Source organism: Ranitomeya imitator, chromosome 5 (genome assembly GCF_032444005.1).
Source record: "Ranitomeya imitator isolate aRanImi1 chromosome 5, aRanImi1.pri, whole genome shotgun sequence".
NCBI classification, from domain to species: domain Eukaryota; kingdom Metazoa; phylum Chordata; class Amphibia; order Anura; family Dendrobatidae; genus Ranitomeya; species Ranitomeya imitator.
The window spans coordinates 120932020-120957604 of record NC_091286.1 but is presented as its reverse complement, the minus strand read 5'-3'; the positions used below and the strand labels follow the sequence as shown (position 1 = coordinate 120957604).

The window sequence follows — 25585 nt, the reverse complement described above, 5'->3', positions numbered from 1 at the left end:
TTCCACACAGAAAGTCACATTGCACAAAATATTCCACACAGAAAGTCATGTGGCGCCATATATTCCACACAGAAAGTCATGTGGTGCCATATATTCCACACAGAAAGTCATGTGGTGCCATATATTCCACACAGAAAGTCATTCGGTGCCATATATTCCACACAGAAAGTCATGTGGTGCCATATATTCCACACAGAAAGTCATGCGGTGCCATATATTCCACACAGAAAGTCATGTGGCGCCATATATTCCACACAGAAAGTCATGTGGTGCCATATATTCCACACAGAAAGTCATGCGGTGCCATATATTCCACACAGAAAGTCATGCGGTGCCATATATTCCACACAGAAAGTCATGTGGCGCCATATATTCCACACAGAAAGTCATGTGGTGCCATATATTCCACACAGAAAGTCATGCGGTGCCATATATTCCACACAGAAAGTCATGTGGTGCCATATATTCCACACAGAAAGTCATGTGGCCCCATATATTCCACGCAGCAAGTTATAGTACATGTTGCAATATATTCCACCCAGAAAGTCCGGTGACATGATGCATTTCTCCTCAGGCGTTCTGCTTTGAGCCTGGGCCTTCCTACATTTGCATTTGCTGCATTCTCAGCAAACATATCAATAATAATTGTTAACAGAAAGCTAAAGAGGGGAAATCAAGCTTAGCAAATAGTAAAGCCGAGTGATGAAATATAAAAACACAAGTCAGCCATGTAAATAAGGCTGTGAAGTGCTGAGGCCATTACTTTGTGTCTGGCAGACAGAGCGGTGTCAGGAGCCAAGTGGAAGTCACTGGACCCACTTTATTATCTATGATGTGAGATTTATTTCAAGAGGTTAAGGGGGGCTTTGTTGTGTCTGTTTAAAAGTCCCCTTATACCATGCGATCTATCCAGCAGAAAGGTCAAAGCGCTGATTGTTTTCCCAGACGCTCGGGAGGATTTTTTTCCTGCTGTCACCAAGTGTATGGGGAGCACTAATATTTGTTCATGAGAAGTAAGCAAGAAGTCTTACAAACAAGAAAACATCTGCTGATTAAAAGCATGGAGGGCTGTGAAGTTCATCTATATCCTCAGTAGGAGTAATATTTGTATGGAGTTCACTCTTTGCTTATTATTTTACTCATGAACCTTTCACAATTGAATTTATTTCCATAGGCAGCAGAAAAGGAAGTCCCGCATATCCATCCATTGGTAATATAAAAAAGTTATTTTATTAAAGATCCATTAAAAAAATGACAAAATTCATACAGGTGGATGTAAAAAACAGACGCTTTTCGAGCGGTACACAGCTCTTAATCATAGCATAGTGGCTATTTGACTATGCTGTGATTAAAAGCGGTGTACCCCTCGAAACTCGTCAGTTTTTTTTATATCCACCTGTAAGTGTATGTCATTTTGTAATGGATCTTTAATAAAATTGCCTTTTTTTTTAGATTATGGATGGATGTGCGGAATTTCCTTTTCTACTGCCTATTATAGCTGCAAACTGCCAGCTAAATACTGCACCTGCCGTGTTAGATTATTTCAAGCGGATATCCCTATTAGCAACATTGATAAGCTTTCCTCCCTTCCTTTGTTTTATTAAATTTCTATGTGTCATAGACTAGATCGGGCAACAAATGGGAACTTAGGCTTTACATCTTGCCTAGAGGTTCATTTAATGCGCATGGTTGTGCATATATTCTCCATTTTACATGCATGGTTATGCATATATTCTTGAGGATAGTTACTGTATGGCCTTTATTAATTACGTCTTATCTAATGAATTCTTTAGACCTGAGACAACCAAGGCAGCTAAAATAGTAGCTAAAATGTATCTTTTGAAGCCAAAGATGTCTAAATGATTTTTTGTCCCCAAGTCCTGCTTGACAGGCATAGACTAAAAAATAATATTGCCTTCAGTTGCCACTAGAAGGAGCATAGTCCATAACCGCCAGATCAGCTCCCTGCGAACGTCCTCTTACCTGCCAGCATCCCCAGCTCCTCTTCTGATTAGTAGATTCGGCGTGATATCATGCTTGCGTTAACCAAGCATACAACTTGTAAGATGTTCAGCAGGTTGGAGGAGGTTCGCAGGTTTCTGGCCCTCTAGAAGCAATAAATGGATTTTAAGCAATATATTTCTTTAGCGAGTCCCAATATGACCTATTAACCCCTTTCTGCCATTGGACGTAATATTCCGTCCATGTGGGGTGGGCCTTAATTCCCAAGGACGGAATATTACGTCCAGCGCGATCGGCCGCGCTCACGGGGGGAGCGCCGCCGATCGCGGCCGGGTGTCAGCTGCTTATCGCAGCTGACATCCGGCACTATGTGCCAGGAGCGGTCACGGACCGCCCCCGGCACATTAACCCCCGGCACACCGCGATCAAAGATGATCGCGATGTGCCGGCGGTGCAGGGAAGCATCGCGCAGGGAGGGGGCTCCCTGCGGGCTTCCCTGAGACCCCCGCAGCAACGCGATGTGATCGCGTTGCTCCGGGGGTCTCCTACCTCCCTCCCTGCAGTAAGTCCCGGATCCAAAATGGCCGCGGATCCGGGTCCTGCAGGGAGGGAGGTGGCTTACCAAGTGCCTGCTCAGAGCAGGCACTTGGTAACGCTGCACTGCTCTCAGACAGATCGGTGATCTGTCAGAGTGCTGTGCAAACTGGCAGATCACCGATCTGTATTGTCCCCCCCTGGGGCAAAGTAAAAAAGTAAAAAAAAAAAATTCCAAGTGTGTAAAAAAAAAAAAAAAAAAAAAAAAAAAAAAACCTAAATAATGAAAAAAAAAAAAATATATTATTCCCATAAATACATTTCTTTATCTAAATAAAAAAAACAAAACAATAAAAGTACACATATTTAGTATCTCCGCGTCCGTAACGACCCGACCTATAAAACTGGCTCACTAGTTAACCCCTTCAGTAAACACCGTAAGAAAAAAAAAAAAAAAACGAGGCAAAAAACAACGCTTTATTATCATACCGCCAAACATAAAGTGGAATAACACGCGATCAAAAAGACGGATATAAATAACCATGGTACCGCTGAAAGCGTCATCTTGTCCCGCAAAAAACGAGCCACCATACAGCGATAACAGCAAAAAAATAAAAAAGTTATAGTCCTCAGAATAAAGCGATGCAAAAATAATTATTTTTTTCTATAAAATAGTTTTTATCGTATAAAAGCGCCAAAACATAAAAAAATGATATAAATGAGGTGTCGCTGTAATCGTACTGAACCGAAGATTAAAACTGCTTTATCAATTTTACCAAACGCGGAACGGTATAAACGCCTCCCCCAAAAGAAATTCATGAATAGCTGGTTTTTGGTCATTCTGCCTCACAAAAATCGGAATAAAAAGCGATCAAAAAATGTCACGTGCCCGAAAATGTTACCAATAAAAACGTCAACTCGTCCCGCAAAAAACAAGACCTCACATGACTCTGTGGACTCAAATATGGAAAAATTATAGCTCTCAAAATGTGGTAACGCAAAAAATATTTTTTGCAATAAAAAGCGTCTTTCAGTGTGTGACGGCTGCCAATCATAAAAATCCGCTAAAAAACCCGCTATAAAAGTAAATGAAAAAAATGTATTTATTTCCATTTTCCCATTAGGGTTAGGGCTAGGGTTAGGGTTAGGGCTAGGGCTAGGGTTAGGGTTAGGGCTAGGGCTAGGGTTAGGGCTAGGGTTAGGCCTAGGGTTAGGCCTAGGGTTAGGCCTAGGGTTAGGGTTAGGGCTAGGGCTAGGGTTAGGGCTAGGGCTAGGGTTAGGGCTAGGATTAGGGCTAGGGTTAGGGCTAGGGTTAGGGCTAGGGTTAGGGCTAGGGCTAGGGTTAGGGCTAGGGTTAGGGCTAGGGTTAGGGTTGGGACTAGGGTTAGGGTTAGGGCTAGGGCTAGGGTTAGGGTTAGGGTTGGGGCTAGGGTTAGGGCTAGGGTAAGGGCTAGGGTTAGGGTTAAGGCTACAGTTAGGGTAGGGGCTAAAGTTAGGGTTAGGGTTTGGATTACATTTGCGATTGGGATTAGGATTAGGGGTGTGTCTGGGTTAGAGGTGTGGTTAGGGTTACCGTTGGGATTAGGGTTAGGGGTGTGTTTGGATTAGGGTTTCAGTTATAATTGGGGGGTTTCCACTGTTTCGGCACATCAGGGGGATCTCCAAACGCGACATGGCGACCGATCTCAATTCCATCCAATTCTGCATTGAAAAAGTAAAACAGTGCTCCTTCCCTTCCGAGCTCTCCCGTGTGCCCAAACAGGAGTTTACCCCAACATATGGGGTATCAGCGTACTCAGGACAAATTGGACAACAACTTTTGGGGTCCAATTTCTCCTGTTACCCTTGGGAAAATACAAAACTGGGGGCTAAAAAATAATTTTTGTGGGAAAAAAAGAGATTTTTTATTTTCACGGCTCTGCGTTATAAACTGTAGTGAAACACTTGGGGGCTCAAAGTTCTCACAACACATCTAAATAAGTTCCTTGGGGGGTCTAGTTTCCAATATGGGGTCACTTGTGGGGGGTTTCTACTGTTTAGGTACATTAGGGGCTCTGCAAACACAATGTGACGCCTGCAGACCATTCCATCTAAGTCTGTATTCCAAATGGCTCTCCTTCCCTTCCGAGCCCTCCCATGCGCCCAAACGCTGGTTCTCCCCCACATATAGGGTATCAGCGCACTCAGGACAAATTGCACAACAACTTTTGGGGTCCAATTTCTCCTGTTACCCTCAGGAAATTATAAACTTCTGTGAAGCTCTTATTGGGTCAAAGTGCTCACCACACATCTAGATAAGTTCCTTAGGGGGTCTACTTTTCAAAATGGTGTCACTTGTGGGGGGTTTCAATGTTTAGGTACATCAGTGGCTCTCCAAACGCAACATGGCGTCCAATCTCAATTCCTGTCAATTTTGCATTGAAAGGTCAAACGGCGCTCCTTCCCTTCCGAGCTCTCCCATGCGCCCAAACAATGGTTTACCCCCACATATGGGGTATCAGAGTACTCAGGACAAATTGTGCCACAACTTTTGTGGTCCAATTTCTTCTCTTACCATTGGGAAAATAAAAAATTGGGGGCGAAAAGATAATTTTTGTGAAAAAAAAATGATTTTTTATTTTTACGGTTCTGCATTATAAACTTCTGTGAAGCACTTGGTGGGTCAAAGTGCTCACCACACCTCTAGATAAGTTCCTTAGGGGGTCTACTTTCCAAAATGGTGTCACTTGTGGGGGGTTTCAATGTTTAGGCACATCAGTGGCTCTCCAAACGCAACATGGCGTCTCATCTCAATTCCTGTCAATTTTGCATTGAAAGGTCAAACGGCGCTCCTTCCCTTCCGAGCTCTCCCATGTGCCCAAACAATGGTTTACCCCCACATATGGGGTATCAGAGTACTCAGGACAAATTGTGCCACAACTTTTGTGGTCCAATTTCTTCTCTTACCATTGGGAAAATAAAAAATTTGGGGCGAAAAGATAATGTTTGTGAAAAAAAATGATTTTTTATTTTTACGGTTCTGCATTATTAACTTCTGTGAAGCACTTGGTGGGTCAAAGTGCTCACCACACCTCTAGATAAGTTCCTTAGGGGGTCTACTTTCCAAAATGGTGTCACTTGTGGGGGGTTTCAATGTTTAGGCACATCAGTGGCTCTCCAAACGCAACATGGCGTCCCATCTCAATTCCAGTCAACTTTGCATTGAAAAGTCAAATGGCGCTCCTTCCCTTCCGAGCTCTGCCATGCGCACAAACTGTGGTTAACCCCCACATATGGGGTATCAGCGTACTCAGGACAAATTGTACAACAACTTTTGGGGTCCATTTTCTCCTGTTACCCTTGGCAAAATAAAACAAATTGGAGCTGAAGTAAATTTTTTGTGAAAAAAAGTTAAATGTTAATTTTTATTTAAACATTCCAAAAATTCCTGTGAAGCACCTGAAGGGTTAATAAACTTCTTGAATGTGGTTTTGAGAACCTTGAGGGGTGCAGTTTTTAGAATGGTGTCACACTTGGGTATTTTCTATCATATAGACCCCTCAAAATGACTTCAAATGAGATGTGGTCCCTAAAATAAAATGGTGTTGTAAAAATGAGAAATTGCTGGTCAACTTTTAACCCTTATAACTCCCTAACAAAAAAAAATTTTTGGTTCCAAAATTGTGCTGATGTAAAGTAGACATGTGGGAAATGTTACTTATTAAGTATTTTGTGTGACATATCTCTGTGATTTAATTGCATAAAAATTCAAAGTTGGAAAATTGCGAAATTTTCAAAATTTTCGCCAAATTTCCGTTTCTTTCACAAATAAACGCAGGTAATATCAAAGAAATTTTACCACTATCATGAAGTACAATATGTCACGAGAAAACAATGTCAGAATCACCGGGATCCGTTGAAGCGTTCCAGAGTTATAACCTCATAAAGGGACAGTGGTCAGAATTGTAAAAATTGACCCGGTCCATAACGTGCAAACCACCCTTGGGGGTAAAGGGGTTAATATGGGCATACAGGTAATAGAAATGTTACACTGGTCCTACCTGTATGCTTCATATTAGTGGTCTTGTTGCTGAGAAAATCTTATTTTATATCCTTATGCTAATGATTTCCATGCTTCGGGGCGTGCGGTGCCTGTAAGAAATCCCCGCCTCCTGTCTCTCATTGTAATACAACCCCCCTCCCATGCACATCATTTATGGCCCTGGACTCCCATGCCTGCGCCCTGGACTCCCTCAGAAATACCTACCTCTTTTTCCCTGCACAGGCACCAGTGACTTCTGCTCCAGTGCTCGATAAGGTGGTTTCCCCACTTCCTCTCTGCATAGTCATCACTATGTACACATGGTTCCTAGCAATGACTATGTTGGGAGGAAGTTTGGAGAGCACCAAATCGGCGCACACACGCTGGAGGTCACAGTGAACTCAGATGAACTCTAGTGTGAGAAAATAATCAGAAAAATTCCCACGCTAGAGTTCATATGAGTTTAGGCCAGCAGGGGGCGAAGCACTGCAAGTCTAGGTAGCTACGTTCCCCTGCTTCCCATTAATTCCCTAGATTTTACATGCAGGGGCGGCTGCATTAGCAGCTGGTAAAATTATTTAACCCCTTCAGATGGGTTTACATCGTGGGACATGACTGTAACGGCGGAAAGGTATGGAATATTGTTGTTTTTTTATTTTTCCTTTTTTACAGAATGAGGGTCGTCATTTGGATTAAGAGTATAATAAACTATTACAACACCCTGTGTCTTTATTTCAATAAAATACTTTTTTCCTAATTTGTGTGTGTTTTATTAACCATTTACTACTATTGGATTAATAATGGATAGGTGTCTTATTGACACCTCTCCATTATTAACCAGCCTTAATGTCACCTTATAATAGCAAGGTGGCATTAACCCTTCATTACCCCATATCCCACCGCTACACGGGAATGGGAAGAGAGTGGCCAAGTGCCAGAATAGGCGCATCTTCCAGATGTGCCTTTTCTGGGGTGGCTGGGGGCAGGTGTTTTTAGCCAGGGGGAGCAATAACCATGGTCCCTCACTAGTCTATTAATATCTGCCCTCAGTCACTGGCTTTCCCACTCTGGCGGAGAAAATTGTGCAGGAGCCCATGCCAGTTTTTTCCGCGATTTAACCATTTATTTTAACAGCTAAAGCCCCCAAATTTTGCACACAGACACTTCTAACATTATTACTGAGGAATATGCAAAAAAAAGGGATATGAGATGGTTTACTGTTTGTAAACCATGTCTCATATCATGTCGGGTTTGGGAAGGAGATAGCAAAAGCCGGCAATTGAATTACAGGCTTTTCTGCTATCTAGCGCTGTATGAAATATATATATATATATATATATATATATATATATATATATACAGGTCCTTCTCAAAAAATTAGCATATAGTGTTAAATTTCATTATTTACCATAATGTAATGATTACAATTAAACTTTCATATATTACAGATTCATTATCCACCAACTGAAATTTGTCAGGTTTTTTATTGTTTTAATACTGATGATTTTGGCATACAACTCCTGATAACCCAAAAAACCTGTCTCAATAAATTAGCATATCAAGAAAAGGTTCTCTAAACGACCTATTACCCTAATCTTCTGAATCAACTAATTAACTCTAAACACATGCAAAAGATACCTGAGGCTTTTATAAACTCCCTGCCTGGTTCATTACGCAAAACCCCCATCATGGGTAAGACTAGCGACCTGACAGATGTCAAGAAGGCCATCATTGACACCCTCAAGCAAGAGGGTAAGACCCAGAAAGAAATTTCTCAACAAATAGGCTGTTCCCAGAGTGCTGTATCAAGGCACCTCAATGGTAAGTCTGTTGGAAGGAAACAATGTGGCAGAAAACGCTGTACAACGAGAAGAGGAGACCGGACCCTGAGGAAGATTGTGGAGAAGGACCGATTCCAGACCTTGGGGAACCTGAGGAAGCAGTGGACTGAGTCTGGTGTGGAAACATCCAGAGCCACCGTGCACAGGCGTGTGCAGGAAATGGGCTACAGGTGCCGCATTCCCCAGGTAAAGCCACTTTTGAGCTACAGAGAAGCAGCACTGGACTGTTGCTAAGTGGTCCCAAGCACTTTTTTCTGATGAAAGCAAATTTTGCATGTCATTCGGAAATCAAGGTGCCAGAGTCTGGAGGAAGACTGGGGAGAAGGAAATGCCAAAATGCCTGAAGTCCAGTGTCAAGTACCCACAGTCAGTGATGGTGTGGGGTGCCATGTCAGCTGCTGGTGTTGGTCCACTGTGTTTCATCAAGGGCAGGGTCAATGCAGCTAGCTATCAGGAGATTTTGGAGCACTTCATGCTTCCATCGGCTGAAATGCTTTATGGAGATGAAGATTTCATTTTTCAGCACGACCTGGCACCTGCTCACAGTGCCAAAACCACTGGTAAATGGTTTACTGACCATGGTATTACTGTGCTCAATTGGCCTGCCAACTCTCCTGACCTGAACCCCATAGAGAATCTGTGGGATATTGTGAAGAGAAAGTTGAGAGATGCAAGACCCAACACTCTGGATGAGCTTAAGGCCGCTATTGAAGCATCCTGGGCCTCCATAACATCTCAGCAGTGTCACAGGCTGATTGCCTCCATGCCACGCCGCATTGAAGCAGTCATTTCTGCTAAAGGATTCCCGACCAAGTATTGAGTGCATAACTGAACATTATTATTTGATGGTTTTTTTGTTTGTTATTAAAAAGCACTTTTATTTGATTGGATGGGTGAAATATGCTAATTTATTGAGACAGGTTTTTTGGGTTATCAGGAGTTGTATGCCAAAATCATCAGTATTAAAACAATAAAAGACCTGACAAATTTCAGTTGGTGGATAATGAATCTATAATATATGAAAGTTTAATTGTAATCATTACATTATGGTAAATAATGAAATTTAACACTATATGCTAATTTTTTGAGAAGGACCTGTATATATATATATATATATATATATATATATATATATATATATATATATATACATATATACTATATAATTGTCTAAGGGTCACTTCCGTCTGTCTGTCCTGTCACGGTTATTCATTCGCTGATTGGTCTCGGCAGCTGCCTGTCATGGCTGCCGCGACCAATCAGTCACGGCCACAATCCGATTAGTCCCTCCCCTACTCCCCTGCACTCACTGCCCGGCGCCTGCTCCATAATCCCCTCCACTCACCGCTCACACAGGGTTAATGGCAGCGGTAACGGCCCGCGGTGTAACGCACTCCGTTACCGCTGCTATTAACCCTGTGTGTCCCCAACTATTTATTATTGATGCTGCCTATGCAGCATCAATAGTAAAAATATGTCATGTTAAAAATAATACAAAAAAAAACCTGCTATACTCACCCTCCGCCGCCTTTCCCGCTCCTCAGGACGCTCCCGGGACCGCTCCATTGCAAGCGGCAGCTTCCGGTCCCAGGGCTGGTGTGCGACAAGGACCTGCCGTGACGTCACGGTCATGTGACCGCGCCGTCATCATAGGTCCTGCTCACACCAGCCCTGGGACCGGAAGCTGCCGCTTGCAATGGAGCGGTCCCGGGAGCGTCGCGAGGAGCGGCAAAGGCGGTGGATGGTGAGTATAGCAGGACTTCAACGGGCCTTCGGAAGGTGAGTATATGTTTATTTTTTTTTAAGTCTCTATACTACGTGGCTTTGTGCTGGGCAATATACTATGTGGCTGGGCAATATACTATGTGGCTGGGCAATATACTACGTGGCTGGGCAATATACTACGTGGCTGGACAATATACTACGTGGCTGGACAATATACTACGTGACTGGCCAATATACTACGTGGCTGGACAATATACTACGTGGCTGGACAATATACTACGTCACTGGGCAATATACTACGTGACTCGGCAATATACTACGTCGCTGAGCAACTCGTACTACGTGACTGGGCAATATACTACGTGGCTGGACAATATACTACGTCACTGGGCAATATACTACGTGACTCGGCAATATACTACGTCGCTGGGCAACTCGTACTACGTGACTGGGCAATATACTACGTGGCTGGACAATATACTACGTGGCTGGGCAATATACTACGTGACTGGGCAATATACTACGTCGCTGGGCAATATACTACGTGGCTGGGCAATATACTACGTGGCTGGGCAATATACTACGTGGTTGGACAATATACTCTGTCGCTGGGCAATATACTACGTGACTGGGCAATATACTACGTCGCTGGGCAATATACTACGTGGCTGGGCAATATACTACGTCGCTGGGCAATATACTACGTCGCAGGGCAATATACTACGTGACTGGGCAATATACTACGTCGCTGGGCAATATACTACGTGGCTGGGCAATATACTATGTCGCTGGGAAATATACTACGTGGACATGCATATTCTAGAATACCCGATGCGTTAGAATCGGGCCACCATTTAGTATATATATATATATATATATATATATATATATGTCTCGCTGACATATATATATATATATATATACAGTATGTATATATATATATATATATATATATATAATCTCCCTATACTATGTGTAGACATTTATTTTAGCTATTCTATTCTAACCTGTCAGTGTGATTTTACTGTACACCGCACTGAATTGCCGGCTTTTCTATAGAACACCGATGAGTATTTCTCGCAAGTCACACTAATGGTCCGTGTGTAATCCGTATTTTTCTCACCCCCATTGACTTTCATTGGCGGATTTTTTGCGCAATACGCTGACAAGCGCAGCATGCTGCAATTTTCTACGCCCGTAAAATATAGCTGAGAATTATACGGCAGATAGGAGCTGCCCCATAGTGAATCATTGGTCCGTGTGCAATGCGTAGTTTTTGCGCCTCTCATACGTCCGTAAAACTCTCTAGTGTGACGCCTGCCTTACACCCCTGGCACTCACACTGATTAGCTGATTAAAAGGGCTGTGGCTCTCCAGCGACTACTACCTCACTTTCATTATTATTACAGCTTTGTATATTTAGTCGTTGCTGTGCCTGGTATTATAGTTCCCTGTAGTTCAGTCCCCTTTAGGTAATTTTGACTGTGCTGCAGTGCTAGTACACAACCACTACCAAAAGTACCGAGCTGACATTTTTTTCTTCTTCTTTTCGAATTTGAGGAAACTCAGTTTCTTTATACATGGAAAAATGTTTGAAATGTGATGTTGTACTTGGATGACAATTTTATCTATTAATAACAAAAATCAGTCCAAAAACAAGAAAAGAGAGAGGTTTGACTTAGCAACTCCACCCTGGAACTCACCCAAGAACACAAAAGGAGATGCATGCTTTTTAAACACAGTTTCAGTTAATGTCTGGTTGCCACATGATGACCCATAGAAGGGCTTGAACAAAATGACTTTCAGAGGTCAGGACTTGGTGGGTTAAATGGAAATATTAACATTTCCTACAGGGTGGGAATATTTCTCGAGACTTAGTGATTTACAACAATTTGATCACGAGAAGCTTATATTTAAAGCAGCGCTCTCTAGATAATAGAGATGGATACAAAAACGCATTGTTTTCTAACGCATGCGTCCATTTTTGGCTTGATTTTGGACGCAAAAAAAATGCATATTGCAGCGTCCTCCGCGCCCTGATGCATGCGTCACAAAACGCAAGACAACTCATGTCCATGCGCCCCCATGTTAAATATAGGGGCGCATGACGCATGCGTCGCCGCTGCTGCGCCCGACGCAACGCTAATGTGAACGTAGCCATACAAAGGAGCAGTGTACTTGTTTCCAATTCTATTAAAACACAAATTGGTGGTAATTTTCACATAGAAAAATTTCCTAGTTACCTAACCATTAATATTTACTACAAAACTCCAGAATTGTTTCTTATTGGCCTTCTAGGAGATGTTCGGTGACTTTGCAATGCAAAATGAAAGTGATTAAGTAAAGCAAAACCTTTGAATCCCCATATATCTGTGTATGAGGTTTTCCTACAAGTTCTACCCAAGAGAGGATAGCACCTAAATGCCACTTTCTTAATAACGTCTCATAAGTAAGCAGGTGGCAGGTATTTTAGACATGGGCGAGTTGCAGCACAGTGAGAATAGAGGTCAAGTTGGACATGAGTGGTTTGAAGAAGCTTGGCAGCAAGGCAGGGAATTGTACCAGGCTATTATTAGGGTGCCACAGGCTAAGCCTCCATGTACACCACTTTCTTGCCTAATATTAACCCCTTCATGACCTTGGGATTTTTCATTTTTCCGTGTTCGTTTTTCACTCCCCTCCTTCCCAGAGCCATAACTTTTTTATTTTTCCGTCAATTTGGCCATGAGAGGGCTTAGGCTAGGGTCACATTGCATTAGTGCAATCCGTTTAGCGCTAGCGGATTGCGCTAACGCAATGTTTTTAAAGGGTCGCCTTTCGGGGTCGCGTTAACGTCCCCGCTCTCGCAGATCCCCGATCTGCGAGAGCGGGGAACGGACCTCGGGCGCGCCGCGGACGCTGCAAGCAGCGTCCGAGGCGCGCTACAAAAGACCGGTGCGTCGCTAGCGCGTGCCGAAAATGACACGCGCTAGCAATGCGCTGGTACATTGCGGGCAATGGGAGCGCTAACGGACGCGTTGCATGGCGTTAATTTCGCCGTGCAACGCTGTCCGTTAGCGCTCTGACCAAAACGCAATGTGACCCCAGCCTTATTTTTTGCGGGACGAGTTGTACTTTTAAACAACATCATTGGTTTTAGCATGTCATGTACTAGAAAACGGGAAAAAAATTCCAAGTGCGGTGAAATTGCAAAAAAAGTGCAGTCCCACACTTGTTTTTTGTTTGGCTTTTTTGCTAGGTTCACTAAATGCTAAAAATGACCTGACATTATGATTCTCCAGGTCAGTACGAGTTCATAGACATAGAAAAAAAAATCCAAACTTTGCTAAAAAAAACCCCACAAAATTGCGCCATTTTCCGATACTCGTAGCGTCTCCATTTTTCGTGATCTGGGGTTAATTAAGGGCTTATTTTTTGCGTGTCGAGATGACGTTTTTATTGATAGCATCTTGGTGCAGATATGTTCTTTTGCTCGCCCGTTATTGCATTTTAATGCAATGTCGCGGTGACCAAAAAAACGTAATTCTGGCGTTTTGAATTTTTTTCCCGCTACGTTGTTTAGCGATCAGGTTAATGCTTTTTTTTTAGTTCATAGATCGGGTGATTCTGAACGCGGCGATACCAAATATGCGTAGATTTTATATTTTTTTTATTGATTTATTTTGATTGGGGCAAAAGGGGGGTGATTTAAACTTTTATATTTTTTTTATTTTTTTTACATTTTTTTCAACTTTTTTTTTTTACTTTTGCCATGCTTCAATAGCCTCCATGGGAGGCTAGAAGCAGGCACAACTCGATCGCCTCTGCTACATAGCAGCAATCTGCTGATCGCTGCTATGTAGCAGAAATAGAGGTGTGCTGTGAGCGCCGACCACAGGGTGGCGCTCACAGCCACCAGCGATCAGTAACCATAGAGGTCTCAAGGACCTCTATGGTTACAATGGAGACGCATCGCCGACCCCCGATCATGTGACGGGGGTCGGCGATGACGTCATTTCCGGCCGCCCGGCCGGATGCGGTAGTTAAATGCCGCTGTCTGCGTTTGACAGCGGCATTTAACTAGTTAATAGGTGCGGGCAGATCGCGATTCTGCCCGCGCTTATTACGGGCACATGTCAGCTGTTCAAAACAGCTGACATGTCCCGGCTTTGGTGCGGGCTCACCGCGGAGCCCTGCATCAAAGCAGGGGATCTGACCTCGGACGTACTATACCGTCCGAGGTCAGAAAGGGGTTAAGGCTGTGTGCACACATTGCTGTTTTTTTGCATTTTTTCCCGCTAAAAACGCTATAAAACCGCAAAAAAACCCGCATACAATAAGCATCCCATCATTTAGAATGAATTCTGCATGTTTTGTGCACATGATGCATTTTTTTCCGCAAAAAAAACGCATCGCGGTAAAAAACGCTGCATGTTCATTAATTTTGCGGTTTTTTTGCGGATTTCCCACTACAAAATGCATTGGGAAATGTCCGGAAAAAAACGCATCAAAAACGCGGCAAAAACGCATGCAGATTTCTTGCAGAAAATTTCAGGTTTTTCTCAGGAATTTTCTGCGAGATATCCTGAACGTGTGCACATAGCCTAAAAGTATACCGTTCTTAAGACCGACAGAGGCCTATGATGGACAACATATAGTGGTATCAAACGCCTATATAGATCAATTATAAAAAAAAAAATAGTTATACTGCATGGTATAATTTTTTTTGAACCTCTGCTATACAGTGTAATCGGCTTTTTTTTCTTCTACAGTTAAATAGACAGAATGCCAATGCAATCCTGCCAGATAGAAGCCAAAAGGATACGGTTATAGCCTGGGTCATGTTAAAGGCAGCACTTAGTCTTACCTGAGGGTCAGAGTCTAAAGTATCATTGTTCTTCACCCTTAACCTTGCAACACAGTTGGGTCTAAACCAGTTGGATAGCTATATTGTGGTCTCCAGGATAGTCCTAAGTACACCATTGGGTGTCTAATAGCAGGCTGGGTTGAAAACATAAGGTTGAAAATATTAATATCAGAGGGTCAGGCCTGGGTCTTATCACATTTTGTCCAGGTCAAGCCGAGTCAAACACAAGAAATCAGAAAAATGCTAGTCAAGCACTAAAAGTTGGATCTCTTTGCCTTTGGGGTCTTGAGAGAGTGATGTCTCATGCCACTATGGTCTTGAAATTATGATTGGAGCTGTGCACCATATACACCATATGAAGAAACCTATGGTGTCTCCTTAGCAATGAGATGTCACAACTAAGAGCAGGCTGGCATGTTCCTCACCTAGCTGGAGAGTAATAATGGTAGCTTGTAGTGGTCACAGAATCCAACATTTTCCATGAACATTGATGACTTGAAGATAAGCAGTGGGAAAGCCTTTTGAAAACTTGGAATGTCAGGAACAACATGTCTTCTAAAGTACCAACTGCTGGAGGTGCAATTAAGGAATCCTTTTTTGTTTGAATATCCACATGTGCCAAGCTCTGTAGCCATCCAACAAAGGACATGCTAACAAAGTCATTTCTTTTCTTGATCCTTGAATTGGAATTGGTGACTTGCAAAGTACTTAAAGGAGGCTGCTCAGTTGAGATTTGTTCTTGAATTAATAAGGTTGTAAGATTTCGACGCAGAGGAATTCAGATCTTCTCTGCAATGTTTGTGAAGTGATGATCAGTGGATTCTATGCATACCATTAATTTGATTTCAGTAGATCTTTCCTACTCCTCAACAACAGACGTACATACTTTTGTATTGCATTTTAAGTAGCAAATGAGGAACAATCAGTCAAGTTTTAAATGGCAAACTTCACATCTTGGCAAGTATTAATCTGGCCCTGAAGCTAGCAGTCATACACGATGCCACAGAAGTTTATTCTTTGTAGCCAAAACCTACATAGCTGGTTGGTAAAAAAAACAGCAAAAAGTGATGTGATACTATAAAAGCTAAAATGCAGAAATGGATAGAGAAAAGTAGTTAAATGATTCATCTTTCATTTCTTACTTTGCCCTATAGTTTATGCCAGTGTCTGCCTTTCTTTATAGTACACACAACCCTCCATAGCTAGGGTTTAATGTACATTTGGATTTGATTAGTCTTTTTATATTTTAGCAGCAAATTACTTTTACATGCCATAAACTTTTAAGTGACAGGTTAATAAAACGATACAATAATTATTCATTCTCTGTGGTTTAGACCACACACTATGTCCTGCAGGAAATGATGGTTATACTTCACTGAATATTGTACCCAAGTGTGAGAACAGATTTCACGCCGGTAATGAATAGAGTTTTCTCATAATGTTTACTCCCATCGCTCAATATTATTCTTTAAAATCATTTAACAAAAGCCCAGAGAGAATGGTGCCTGTGTGTTTATGTGGCTAGCTCGATAGATCTGCAGTGTAGTGGAACATTGTAGTTCTGGGAAGGAGTACAACAACAGGACACCTGCCATGTAGCAGAGACGCGTGTTTTTATACCATACTCACATTGGCTCTCAGATAGAAGTTAGGGTTGCAAAATCATTGTTGTTTCTGCCTACTACTATGTAAAAGAGTCCTGAGCTGAACCTGTCAGTGACGTGCGGAGCAGTGAATGTTGCTGATCTCTGCACTTTTCATGTCAAGTGTTCAAAGTAAAATTTAAGCTCTTGGAAGCTTTAGTAAGTTTCAGTTATTGTTTTTATTCCATCTTCTCTGTATCCAGAATGGTGGCTGTGGAAATTAAGCATGCCTGTCATAACTTTTGCCTAAATTGGTAGTTTAAGGGAATATATAACATTTAGTGATGAGCAAGTGTGCTAGTTACTCGAGGTTTCCGAGCATGCTTGAGTGTTCTCTGAGTATCTTGGGCGTGCTCGTAGATTGTGTTGGAGTCCCCACAGTTGCATGATTTGCGGCTGCTAGACAGCCTGAATACATGTGGGGATTCCCTAACAAACAGGCAATCGCTGCACGTGTTCAGGTTGTCTAACAGCCGCAAATCATGCAGCTGCGGCGACACAAACATAGTCTACGAGTATACGAGTACGCCCAAGATACTCGGAGAACACCCGGGCATGCTCGGAAATCTCGAGTAACGAGCACACTCGCTTATCACTAATAACGTTCTATATTACATCTTATTAGAAGAAATTGGCATCTTTAGATTTGGCCAGAGTAGTTCCATAGATATTAGAATATCGCAGATACAAGACCAGGCTTGGACTGGCCCAAAGGAGAACAGGAGAATCCTCTGGTGGACCCCTGTGCAATAGCGGCTATCATCCTCTTATATGAGCAGTACTTGGCACAATATACTTAAAATCACTATGTGTAAATTTCACATATGTACGGACAAAATCAACATCTTATTCATTTATCAATCTATCCAGTTCATAGTTATATAAATTTGTGATTAAGGATAATGTCACATTTGCGTGTAGCTTGGAGTTGGATACTGGTGGTCTCTTGGCACCCCAGTCCGACACTGCACATGACATAGGACACCCCACCCTCCACCAACTTAATGTCTCCAAGCAGCTGGCTCAGAGTCACCATATTGATGTTGGGGACAGAGAAGACCCCTGACCCACATAGCACAGGATGGACCAGAACTGACAAGCTCCAGTGATCCCAAAGCCCAAGCCTCCCATGGTAGCTAGGATTACAGGTGTGCACCACAGCACCCAGCTTTTTTAAAGGCCGAGTCTCACTGGGCCGCTCACTCTGCTCCATTCTGACTATGCATTAAGTGCTCTATTTATAGTGCTTTGATACCTCATGGGTTGGCTTTTTTTTTTTTTTTTTGTTTTGACCAAGGACACCCCACCCTCCACCAACTTAATGTCTCCAAGCAGCTGGCTCAGAGTCACCATATTGATGTTGGGGACAGAGAAGACCCCTGACCCACATAGCACAGGATGGACCAGAACTGACAAGCTCATGACATAGTAGCTGTGCCCTCAGGAAGAAAATCTATAATACAGAAAGGGTACATAAACATATGCACTGTATGTACTGTAATACGTAGCTACATGTATACAATGATTGGGATTTATTTTGCAGTGACAGATTTTTAAAGTGAATCTCAAAAATAATTCATATGAGTGGCTACTTATGATGCCCTGTACCATTTTGATCTCCCCGAGGTCATTCATCCTTATGTTTATAGCCCTGTACCATTTGTCATTTAATCCTTGCCTTTCAAAAACAAGTTTCCATTGAATTTGGTATAGTACATTTGCTAATAAAAAAAAATATTAAAAGGGGTTTTCCACTTTCAGGAAAGTGGAAGCAAAATACCTAAAATAACAAAGAGTGGGTATTCACCTACCCCACATCTAACTCTGCCCCCCCTGCACTTGCTCAGATCGCTTGTTGTAATGTTAACAGCGTGTATTACCGCTGTGGCCAAATACTGAGTTCAGCGGCTTGTGTTGTCTTTTGCCGCTGCCTCAACTGTCGACGGGATGTCAGCTCTGCAGTCAGAACTCTGAGACCAAATCAGTCAGCCCTGGAAGAGTGAGTACCTGCTTTGTTTGTTATTTTAGGTATTCTTGAGCCTGGGGCAGAGGTTCACCTTCCAGCAAAACAACGTTTAGATCAAAGTTAGCTTGTGTGTAAATGGCCCAGTCACAGTCCAGGCCTAAAGCCCATTGGCAAGACTTGAAAATTGCCGTTCACAGACGCCTCCATCTAACCTCACTGAGGTAGAGCGAGTGTGCGAACACGAATGGGCAAAATCATCAGCCTCTAGATGTGCAAAACTGGTAGAGAAAGACCCCAAAAGACTCGCAGCAAGATTTGCGTTGAAAGGTGGTCTTACAAAGTATTGACTCAGGGAGGCTGAATACAAATTCATGTCACATTTTTCAGATTTTTTTTTTTTATATATCCCAACAAAATACATTTACCGTATACACCCCTAATTTTGCACAAAAAAAAACTGGGAAAGCGTAATGACTCGAGTATAAGCCTTGGGTGGGAAATGCAACAGCTACTGGTAAATTTCAAAAATAAAATAGATACCAATAAAAGTAAAATGAATTGAGACATCAGTAGGTTAAGTGTTTTTGAATATCCATATTGAATCAGGAGCCCCATAAGATGCTCCATACAAAATACGCCCCATATGATGCTCCATACAAAATACACCCCATATAATGCTCCATACAGTTCATGATGGGCCCCATATTATGCTCCATACAAAATACACCCCATATGATGCTCCATAAAGATTATGATGGTCCCCATAAGATGCTCCATAGAAACATTTGCCCCATACAATGCTGCATAAAGGTTGAATATGGCCCCATAGGATGCTCCATAGAAACATTTGCCCCATACAATGCTGCATAAAGGCTGATTATGACCCTATAAGATGCTCCATAGAAACATTTGCCCCATATGCTGCTCCTGTGCTTTAAAAAAAAAAATGACATACCTCACCTCCTGTTCTGAGCAGGCGAGGACACCGGCACTTGCGATATTCACCTGTCCCCGTTCCACACGTCATCGTTCCCTCTGACCTGAATGTCACAGCCAGAGGATGTGGAAGACCAGAGCCCGGCAGTGGAATGGGGACAGGTGAATATCACAATGCTCACCCTCCCCGTTATACTCACCCTCCTGGCGCGGTCTGCACGTCTCTGCTTCTATGATGCGATGGTCTCTGAGGCGCCGGCAGCTTGTTCCTGTGTTCAGTGTTCACTGGTACCGCTCATGGAAGGGGAGTCGCATCCATATTCATTACTTTAATGAGCGGTACCACGTGACCGCTGAACACAGGAAGAGCTGCCGGCGCCCTATGGACTGAGCTGCTGCTCCTGTGCTTTAAAAAAAAAAAATGACATACCTCACCTCCTGTTCTGAGCAGGCGAGGACACCGGCACTTGCGATATTCACCTGTCCCCGTTCCACACGTCATCGTGCCCTCTGACCTGAACGTCACAGCCAGAGGATGTGGAAGACAGAGCCCGGCAGTGGAATGGGGACAGGTGAATATCACAATGCTCACCCTCCCCGTTATACTTACCCTCCTGGCGCGGTCTGCACGTCTCTGCTTCTATGATGCGATGGTCTCTGAGGCGCCGGCAGCTTGTTCCTGTGTTCAGTGGTCACTGGTACTGCTCATGGAAGGGGAGTGGCATCCATATTCATTACTTTAATGAGTGGTACCACGTGACCGCTGAACACAGGAAGAGCTGCCTGCGCCCGGAGACCATCAGAGAAGCAGGGACGAGCAGAGACCGCGCCGGGAGGAAAGGGGAGACAGACCGGTGGGAGTGACAGGAGACAGACCGGTGGGGGTGACTCGAGTATAAGCCGAGAGGGGGCACTTTCAGCCTAAAAAAATGGGCTGAAAATCTCGGCTTATACTTGAGTATATACGGTACCTTTGTGGGTGTAATGCGAAAAAATGTGTATAATTCACTGGGTATGAATACTTTTTCCAGGCACTCTATATGTTGTTTTTTTGACGACTTTTGTGTATTGATTGTCATAGGGTTCAAGATCTTGGCTTGCAGTTATTTTGGTAGAAGCTTTAGTTTTCTACTTCATTGTCATGTGATGGACACAAGGGTTGGAAGAATTTCTGATTCATTTAGCTGTGTGATCATCACATGAACTAGAGCAATTTTTATCCACTTGACGTAAACAAGAAATGAAATAACAGCGAGCAGAGATCTTGTAAGGAAATGACACCTAAAGTATATTACAAAATTGCATACATTTTCATTAGATAATCAAACGTTTAGAGGGATAAAACCGTAATACTTCTTTAAATTTCTGCTACTGAAATATTTCTTGAATTACTTGGTGCTGTTTATAACAGTAGTCATTCCACTTTTAAATTAATTAAGTTGTTAATCTTTGCTGTCGTCAGCCTCATATTTGTGTCTTTTTTTTCTTCAACAGCAAATTGTTCTCCACCATGTCAGAATGGTGGTATGTGCCTCCGTCCACATCTTTGTGTTTGCAAACCTGGGACTAAAGGAAAAGTTTGTGAAGAGAGGGCTACCCAAGACACGTCTTCTACAGGTACACATAGTCAGGGTGCAGGCGCTCCAGCCCCTCCGCTACGGCCCATTCCTCAGCAGGCAGCCCCTCACTCAGTGCCAAAGAAGGTCCAAGCACCTCCTGAATCCACACAAGGACAAGTGACGCTAGCACTTAAGCAAAAGCCACAGGCCATCGTATCTCAGCCTCAGTAAGTCTATTATTCGCTGCCTTTTCTAATTTATTTGTACCTATATAAAGAAAAACTTCAGACCAGCAATGCCTTTTACCATTAAAAGTTGAAAAAATTCAAGCCAGATCTTCACAGCACCATGTGAATATTGTAAGAATTTCTGGGATTGTTGCAATTTGCATATGACTCCTTGATGATGAGACATTGTGGCTGTACTACTACTATTGGCCACAGCAATCTGTCTTTTTACTCCATGAATATTTATTATAATTGAGCGTCCTCAGAAAAACTAAGGGTATATTTACACGTGCCGATTGTGGCCTATAAACGAACGCCGATCATCTACATGAAAGCCTTTGTAGACTGTCAGAACACTCTTCTATTCTTCTACAGAATGTTCGTTAACACAGTCATTCAGTGCACATAGGACATCATGTTATCGGCAGCACGTCTTGTTTACACAAGGTGATGTGCTGCCAAGATTGATGACTGTTAATCTTGTTTAACATCTTCGTTTTTCATTTTTATTGAGTGATTGAGCATGTTTAGACAGACAGATCATGGAGAACGGGAACTCTGATTCCTTATTATTGTCCCATATAAATGGGTTTTAACGCTGGGCCTGCAGTGGCTACTGAATGCACAAGAGCTATGATTTGGCCACAAAAAAAGGAACTTTATTGTTTTCTTATGAGAAAAAACACAACACGCAACCCATCTTTATGGGGCCACATACAGGAACTGACTGGCAACACAAAAGGACTGCCGATCAGCTACTAGTTTGCTAATTGGTGGTTACTTAATAGCCGGTTTACAATGTGCACTGAACAATCTCTAATAGATGGTGCAATGGGCATAGCCTGCCACTCTTCTTTGCAGTGCAAGTTCTCTTGACACAGGATAAAGTGCTGCCGAGAACAATGATCGCAGCACAAAGATCATTCACCTGACAAAGGAGCATTTGCTCTTTTACCTGGTGATCGGCAGCCTGATTAGATTGTAAGATTAATATGAAATGAGGAGGAGCGCTTGTTCACGATAATCTTGCAATGTAAGTAGACATGAAAATGAACCCTTTGTGATGATCTAAAACACTGAAGTTATGTCACTGTCAGCCTATCATTTTACAGCCACTTGTGGGTGACAAAAAGTTGTTGTGCACCATAACCTATTATTATTGCTCCCACAGTTGATTTCATCACACGAAGCTGCTTGCCTATTGCAGATTCAGTCTTCCCAGACTGGCGCAGGGCTACAATTTTGCTTCTGGTATCTTTCGACAGTTCTTTGGTCTTCACCATAGTGGAGTTTGGAGTGTGAATGTTTGAGTTTGTGGACAGTTGTCTTTTATACTGATAACAAGTTCTAATAGGTGTCATTACTACAGGTAATGAGTGGAGGAAAGAGGAGACTCTTAACCCCTTAGCGACCGCCGATACGCCTTTTAACGGCGGCCGCTAAGGGTACTTAAACCACAGCGCCGTTAATTAACGGCGCTGTGGAAAAAGTGTATAGCGCCCCCCACAGGCCGATTTTCTCCGGGGTCTCGGCTGCCGAGGGTAGCCGAGACCCCAGAGAACATGATTCGGGGGGTTTTTAACCCTCCCCGCATTTGCGATCGCCGGTAATTAACCGTTTACCGGCGATCGCAAAAAAAAAAAAAAAAAAAAAGCGATCTCTTTTTAATTTCTCTGTCCTCCGATGTGATCGCACATCGGAGGACAGAGAAAAGGGGTCCCAGGTGGCCCCCCAATACTCACCTAGCTCCCCCGATGCTCCTCGTGTCTCCCGGTGGGCGCCGCCATCTTCAAAATGGCGGGCGCATGCGCAGTGCGCCCGCCGGCCGGCACCGGGAGAATCTTTGGGGTCTCGGCTGCCTGGGGTAGCCGAGACCCCAAAGAGCATGATCGGGGGTCGGTTTTAGCGACCCCTGTTTTGCGATCGCCGGTAATTAACTGTTTACCGGCGACCGCAAAAAAAAAAAAAAAAAAAAAAAAAGTAAAGTGTAATTCTCTGTCCTCTGATGTGATCGCACATCAGAGGACATTGAAATAGGGGGATTCGGGGACCCTAGCATACTCACCTAGGTCCCTGGATCCTCTTGCTGCTCCTCCTGGCCGCCGGCAGAAGAACATGGCGGACGCATGCCCAGTGCGCCCGCCATCTGTCTCCATCTGCCGGCCGGCAGGAGAACAGCGGTTAGGGCTAAAATTAGGGTTAGGGGTAGGGTTAGGGGTAGGGTTAGGGTTAGGGCTAGGGTTAGGGTAGGGTTAGGGGTAGGGTTAGGGGTAGGGGTAGGGTTAGGGGTAGGGTTAGGGTTAGGGTAGGGGTAGGGTTAGGGCTAGGGTTAGGTTAGGGGTAGGGTTACGGCTAGGGTTAGGTTAGGGGTAGGGTTAGGGGTAGGGTTACGGCTAGGGTTAGGTTAGGGGTAGGGTTAGGTTAGGGTTAGGGGTAGGGTTAGGTTAGGGTTAGGGTTGGGGCTAAATTTAGGGTTAGGGTTGGGGCTAAATTTAGGGTTAGGGTTGGGGCTAAATTTAGGGTTAGGCTTCTTTCACACTTACGTCGGTACGGGGCCGTCGCAATGCGTCGGCCCGACATACCGACGCACGTTGTGAAAATTGTGCACAACGTGGGCAGCAGCTGTAGTTTTTCAACGCATCCGCTGCCCAATCTATGTCCTGGGGAGGAGGGGGCGGAGTTACGGCCACGCATGCGCGGTCAGAAATGGCGGATGCGACGTACAAAAAAACGTTTCATTGAACGTTTTTTTGTGCCGACGCTCCGCCAAAACACAACTGATCCAGTGCACGACGGACGCGACGTGTGGCCATCCGTCACGATCCGTCGGCAATACTATGGGCAAAAAACGCATCCTGCGGGCACATTTGCAGGATCCGTTTCTTGTCCAAAACGACGGATTGCGACGGAATGCCAAACAACGCAAGTGTGAAAGTAGCCTTAGGGCTAGGGTTAGGGTTGGGGCTAAAGTTAGGGCTAGGGTTGGGGCTAAAGTTAGGGTTAGAGTTGGGATTAGGTTTAGGGTTTGGATTAGGGTTGGTATTAGGGTTAGGGTTGGCATTAGGGTTACGCTTGGGATTAGGGTTAGGTTTGGGATTAGGGTTAAGGTTAGGGTTGTGATTAGGGGTGTATTGGGATTAGGGTTAGGTTTGAGGTTAGGGTTGAGATTAGGATTAGGGGTGTGTTGGATTTAGGGTTTTGATTAGGGTTATGGTTAGGGTTGACATTAGGGTTGTTTTGGGGTAAGGGTTGTGATTATGGTTAGGGTTAGTGATTAGGATTATGGATCAGGTTGGGATTAGGGTTAGGGGTTGGAGCTAGAATTGGGGGGTTTCCACTGTTTAGGTACATCAGGGGGTCTCCAAACACGACAGCCAATTTTGCGCTCAAAAAGTCAAATGGTGCTCCCTCCCTTCTGAGCTCTGCCGTGCGCCCAAACAGTGGGTTACCCCCACATATGGGGCATCAGCGTACTCGGGATAAATTGGACAACAACTTCTGGGGTCAAATTTCTCTTGTTACCCTTGTGAAAATAAAAACTTGGGGGCTACAAAATCTTTTTTGTGAAAAAAAAAAATATTTTTAATTTTCACGACTCTGCATTCTAAACTTCTGTGAAGCACTTGGGCATTCAAAGTTCTCACCACACATCTAGATAAGTTCCTTGGGGGGTCTAGTTTCCAAAATGGGGTCACTTGTGGGGGGTTACTACAGTTTAGGTATATCAGGGGCTCTGCAATCGCAACATAATGCCCACAGACCATTCTATCAAAGTCTGCATTCCGAAAAGGCGCTCCTTCCCTTCCGAGCTCTGCCGTGCGCCCAAACAGTGGTTTACCCCCACATATGGCACATCAGCGTACTCGGGATAAATTGGACAACAACTATTGCAGTCCAATTTCTCCTGTTACCCTTGTGAAAATAAAAACTTGGGGGCTACAAAATCTTTTTTGTGAAAAAAAAAATATTTTTTATTTTCACGACTCTGCATTCTAAACTTCTGTGAAGCACTTGGGCATTCAAAGTTCTCACCACACATCTAGATAAGTTCCTTGGGGGGTCTAGTTTCCAAAATGGGGTCACTTGTGGAGGGTTTCTACTGGTTAGGTACATCAGGGGCTCTGCAAATGCAACATAATACCCGCAGACCATTCTATCAAAGTCTGCATTCCAAAACGGCGCTCCTTCCTTCCGAGCTCTGCCGTGCGCCCAAACAGTGGTTTACCCCCACATATGGGGTACCAGCATACTCAAGACAAATTGGACAACAACTTCTGGGGTCCAATTTCTCTTGTTACCCTTGTAAAAATAAAAACTTGGGGGCT

At 43.6% G+C, this 25585-nt stretch overlaps 1 protein-coding gene across 2 annotated transcripts in view; it reads left to right on the top strand.

Moving 5' to 3' along the window:
• Positions 1–25585, top strand: part of LTBP1 (latent transforming growth factor beta binding protein 1) — a 536829-nt gene that overhangs the window by 104351 nt on the left and 406893 nt on the right. For both annotated transcript variants that reach the window (XM_069769110.1, XM_069769111.1), the window contains exon 3: positions 20969–21260. In XM_069769110.1, the coding sequence (XP_069625211.1) occupies positions 20969–21260 (292 nt within the window). The remainder of the gene's footprint in view (positions 1–20968; positions 21261–25585) is intronic.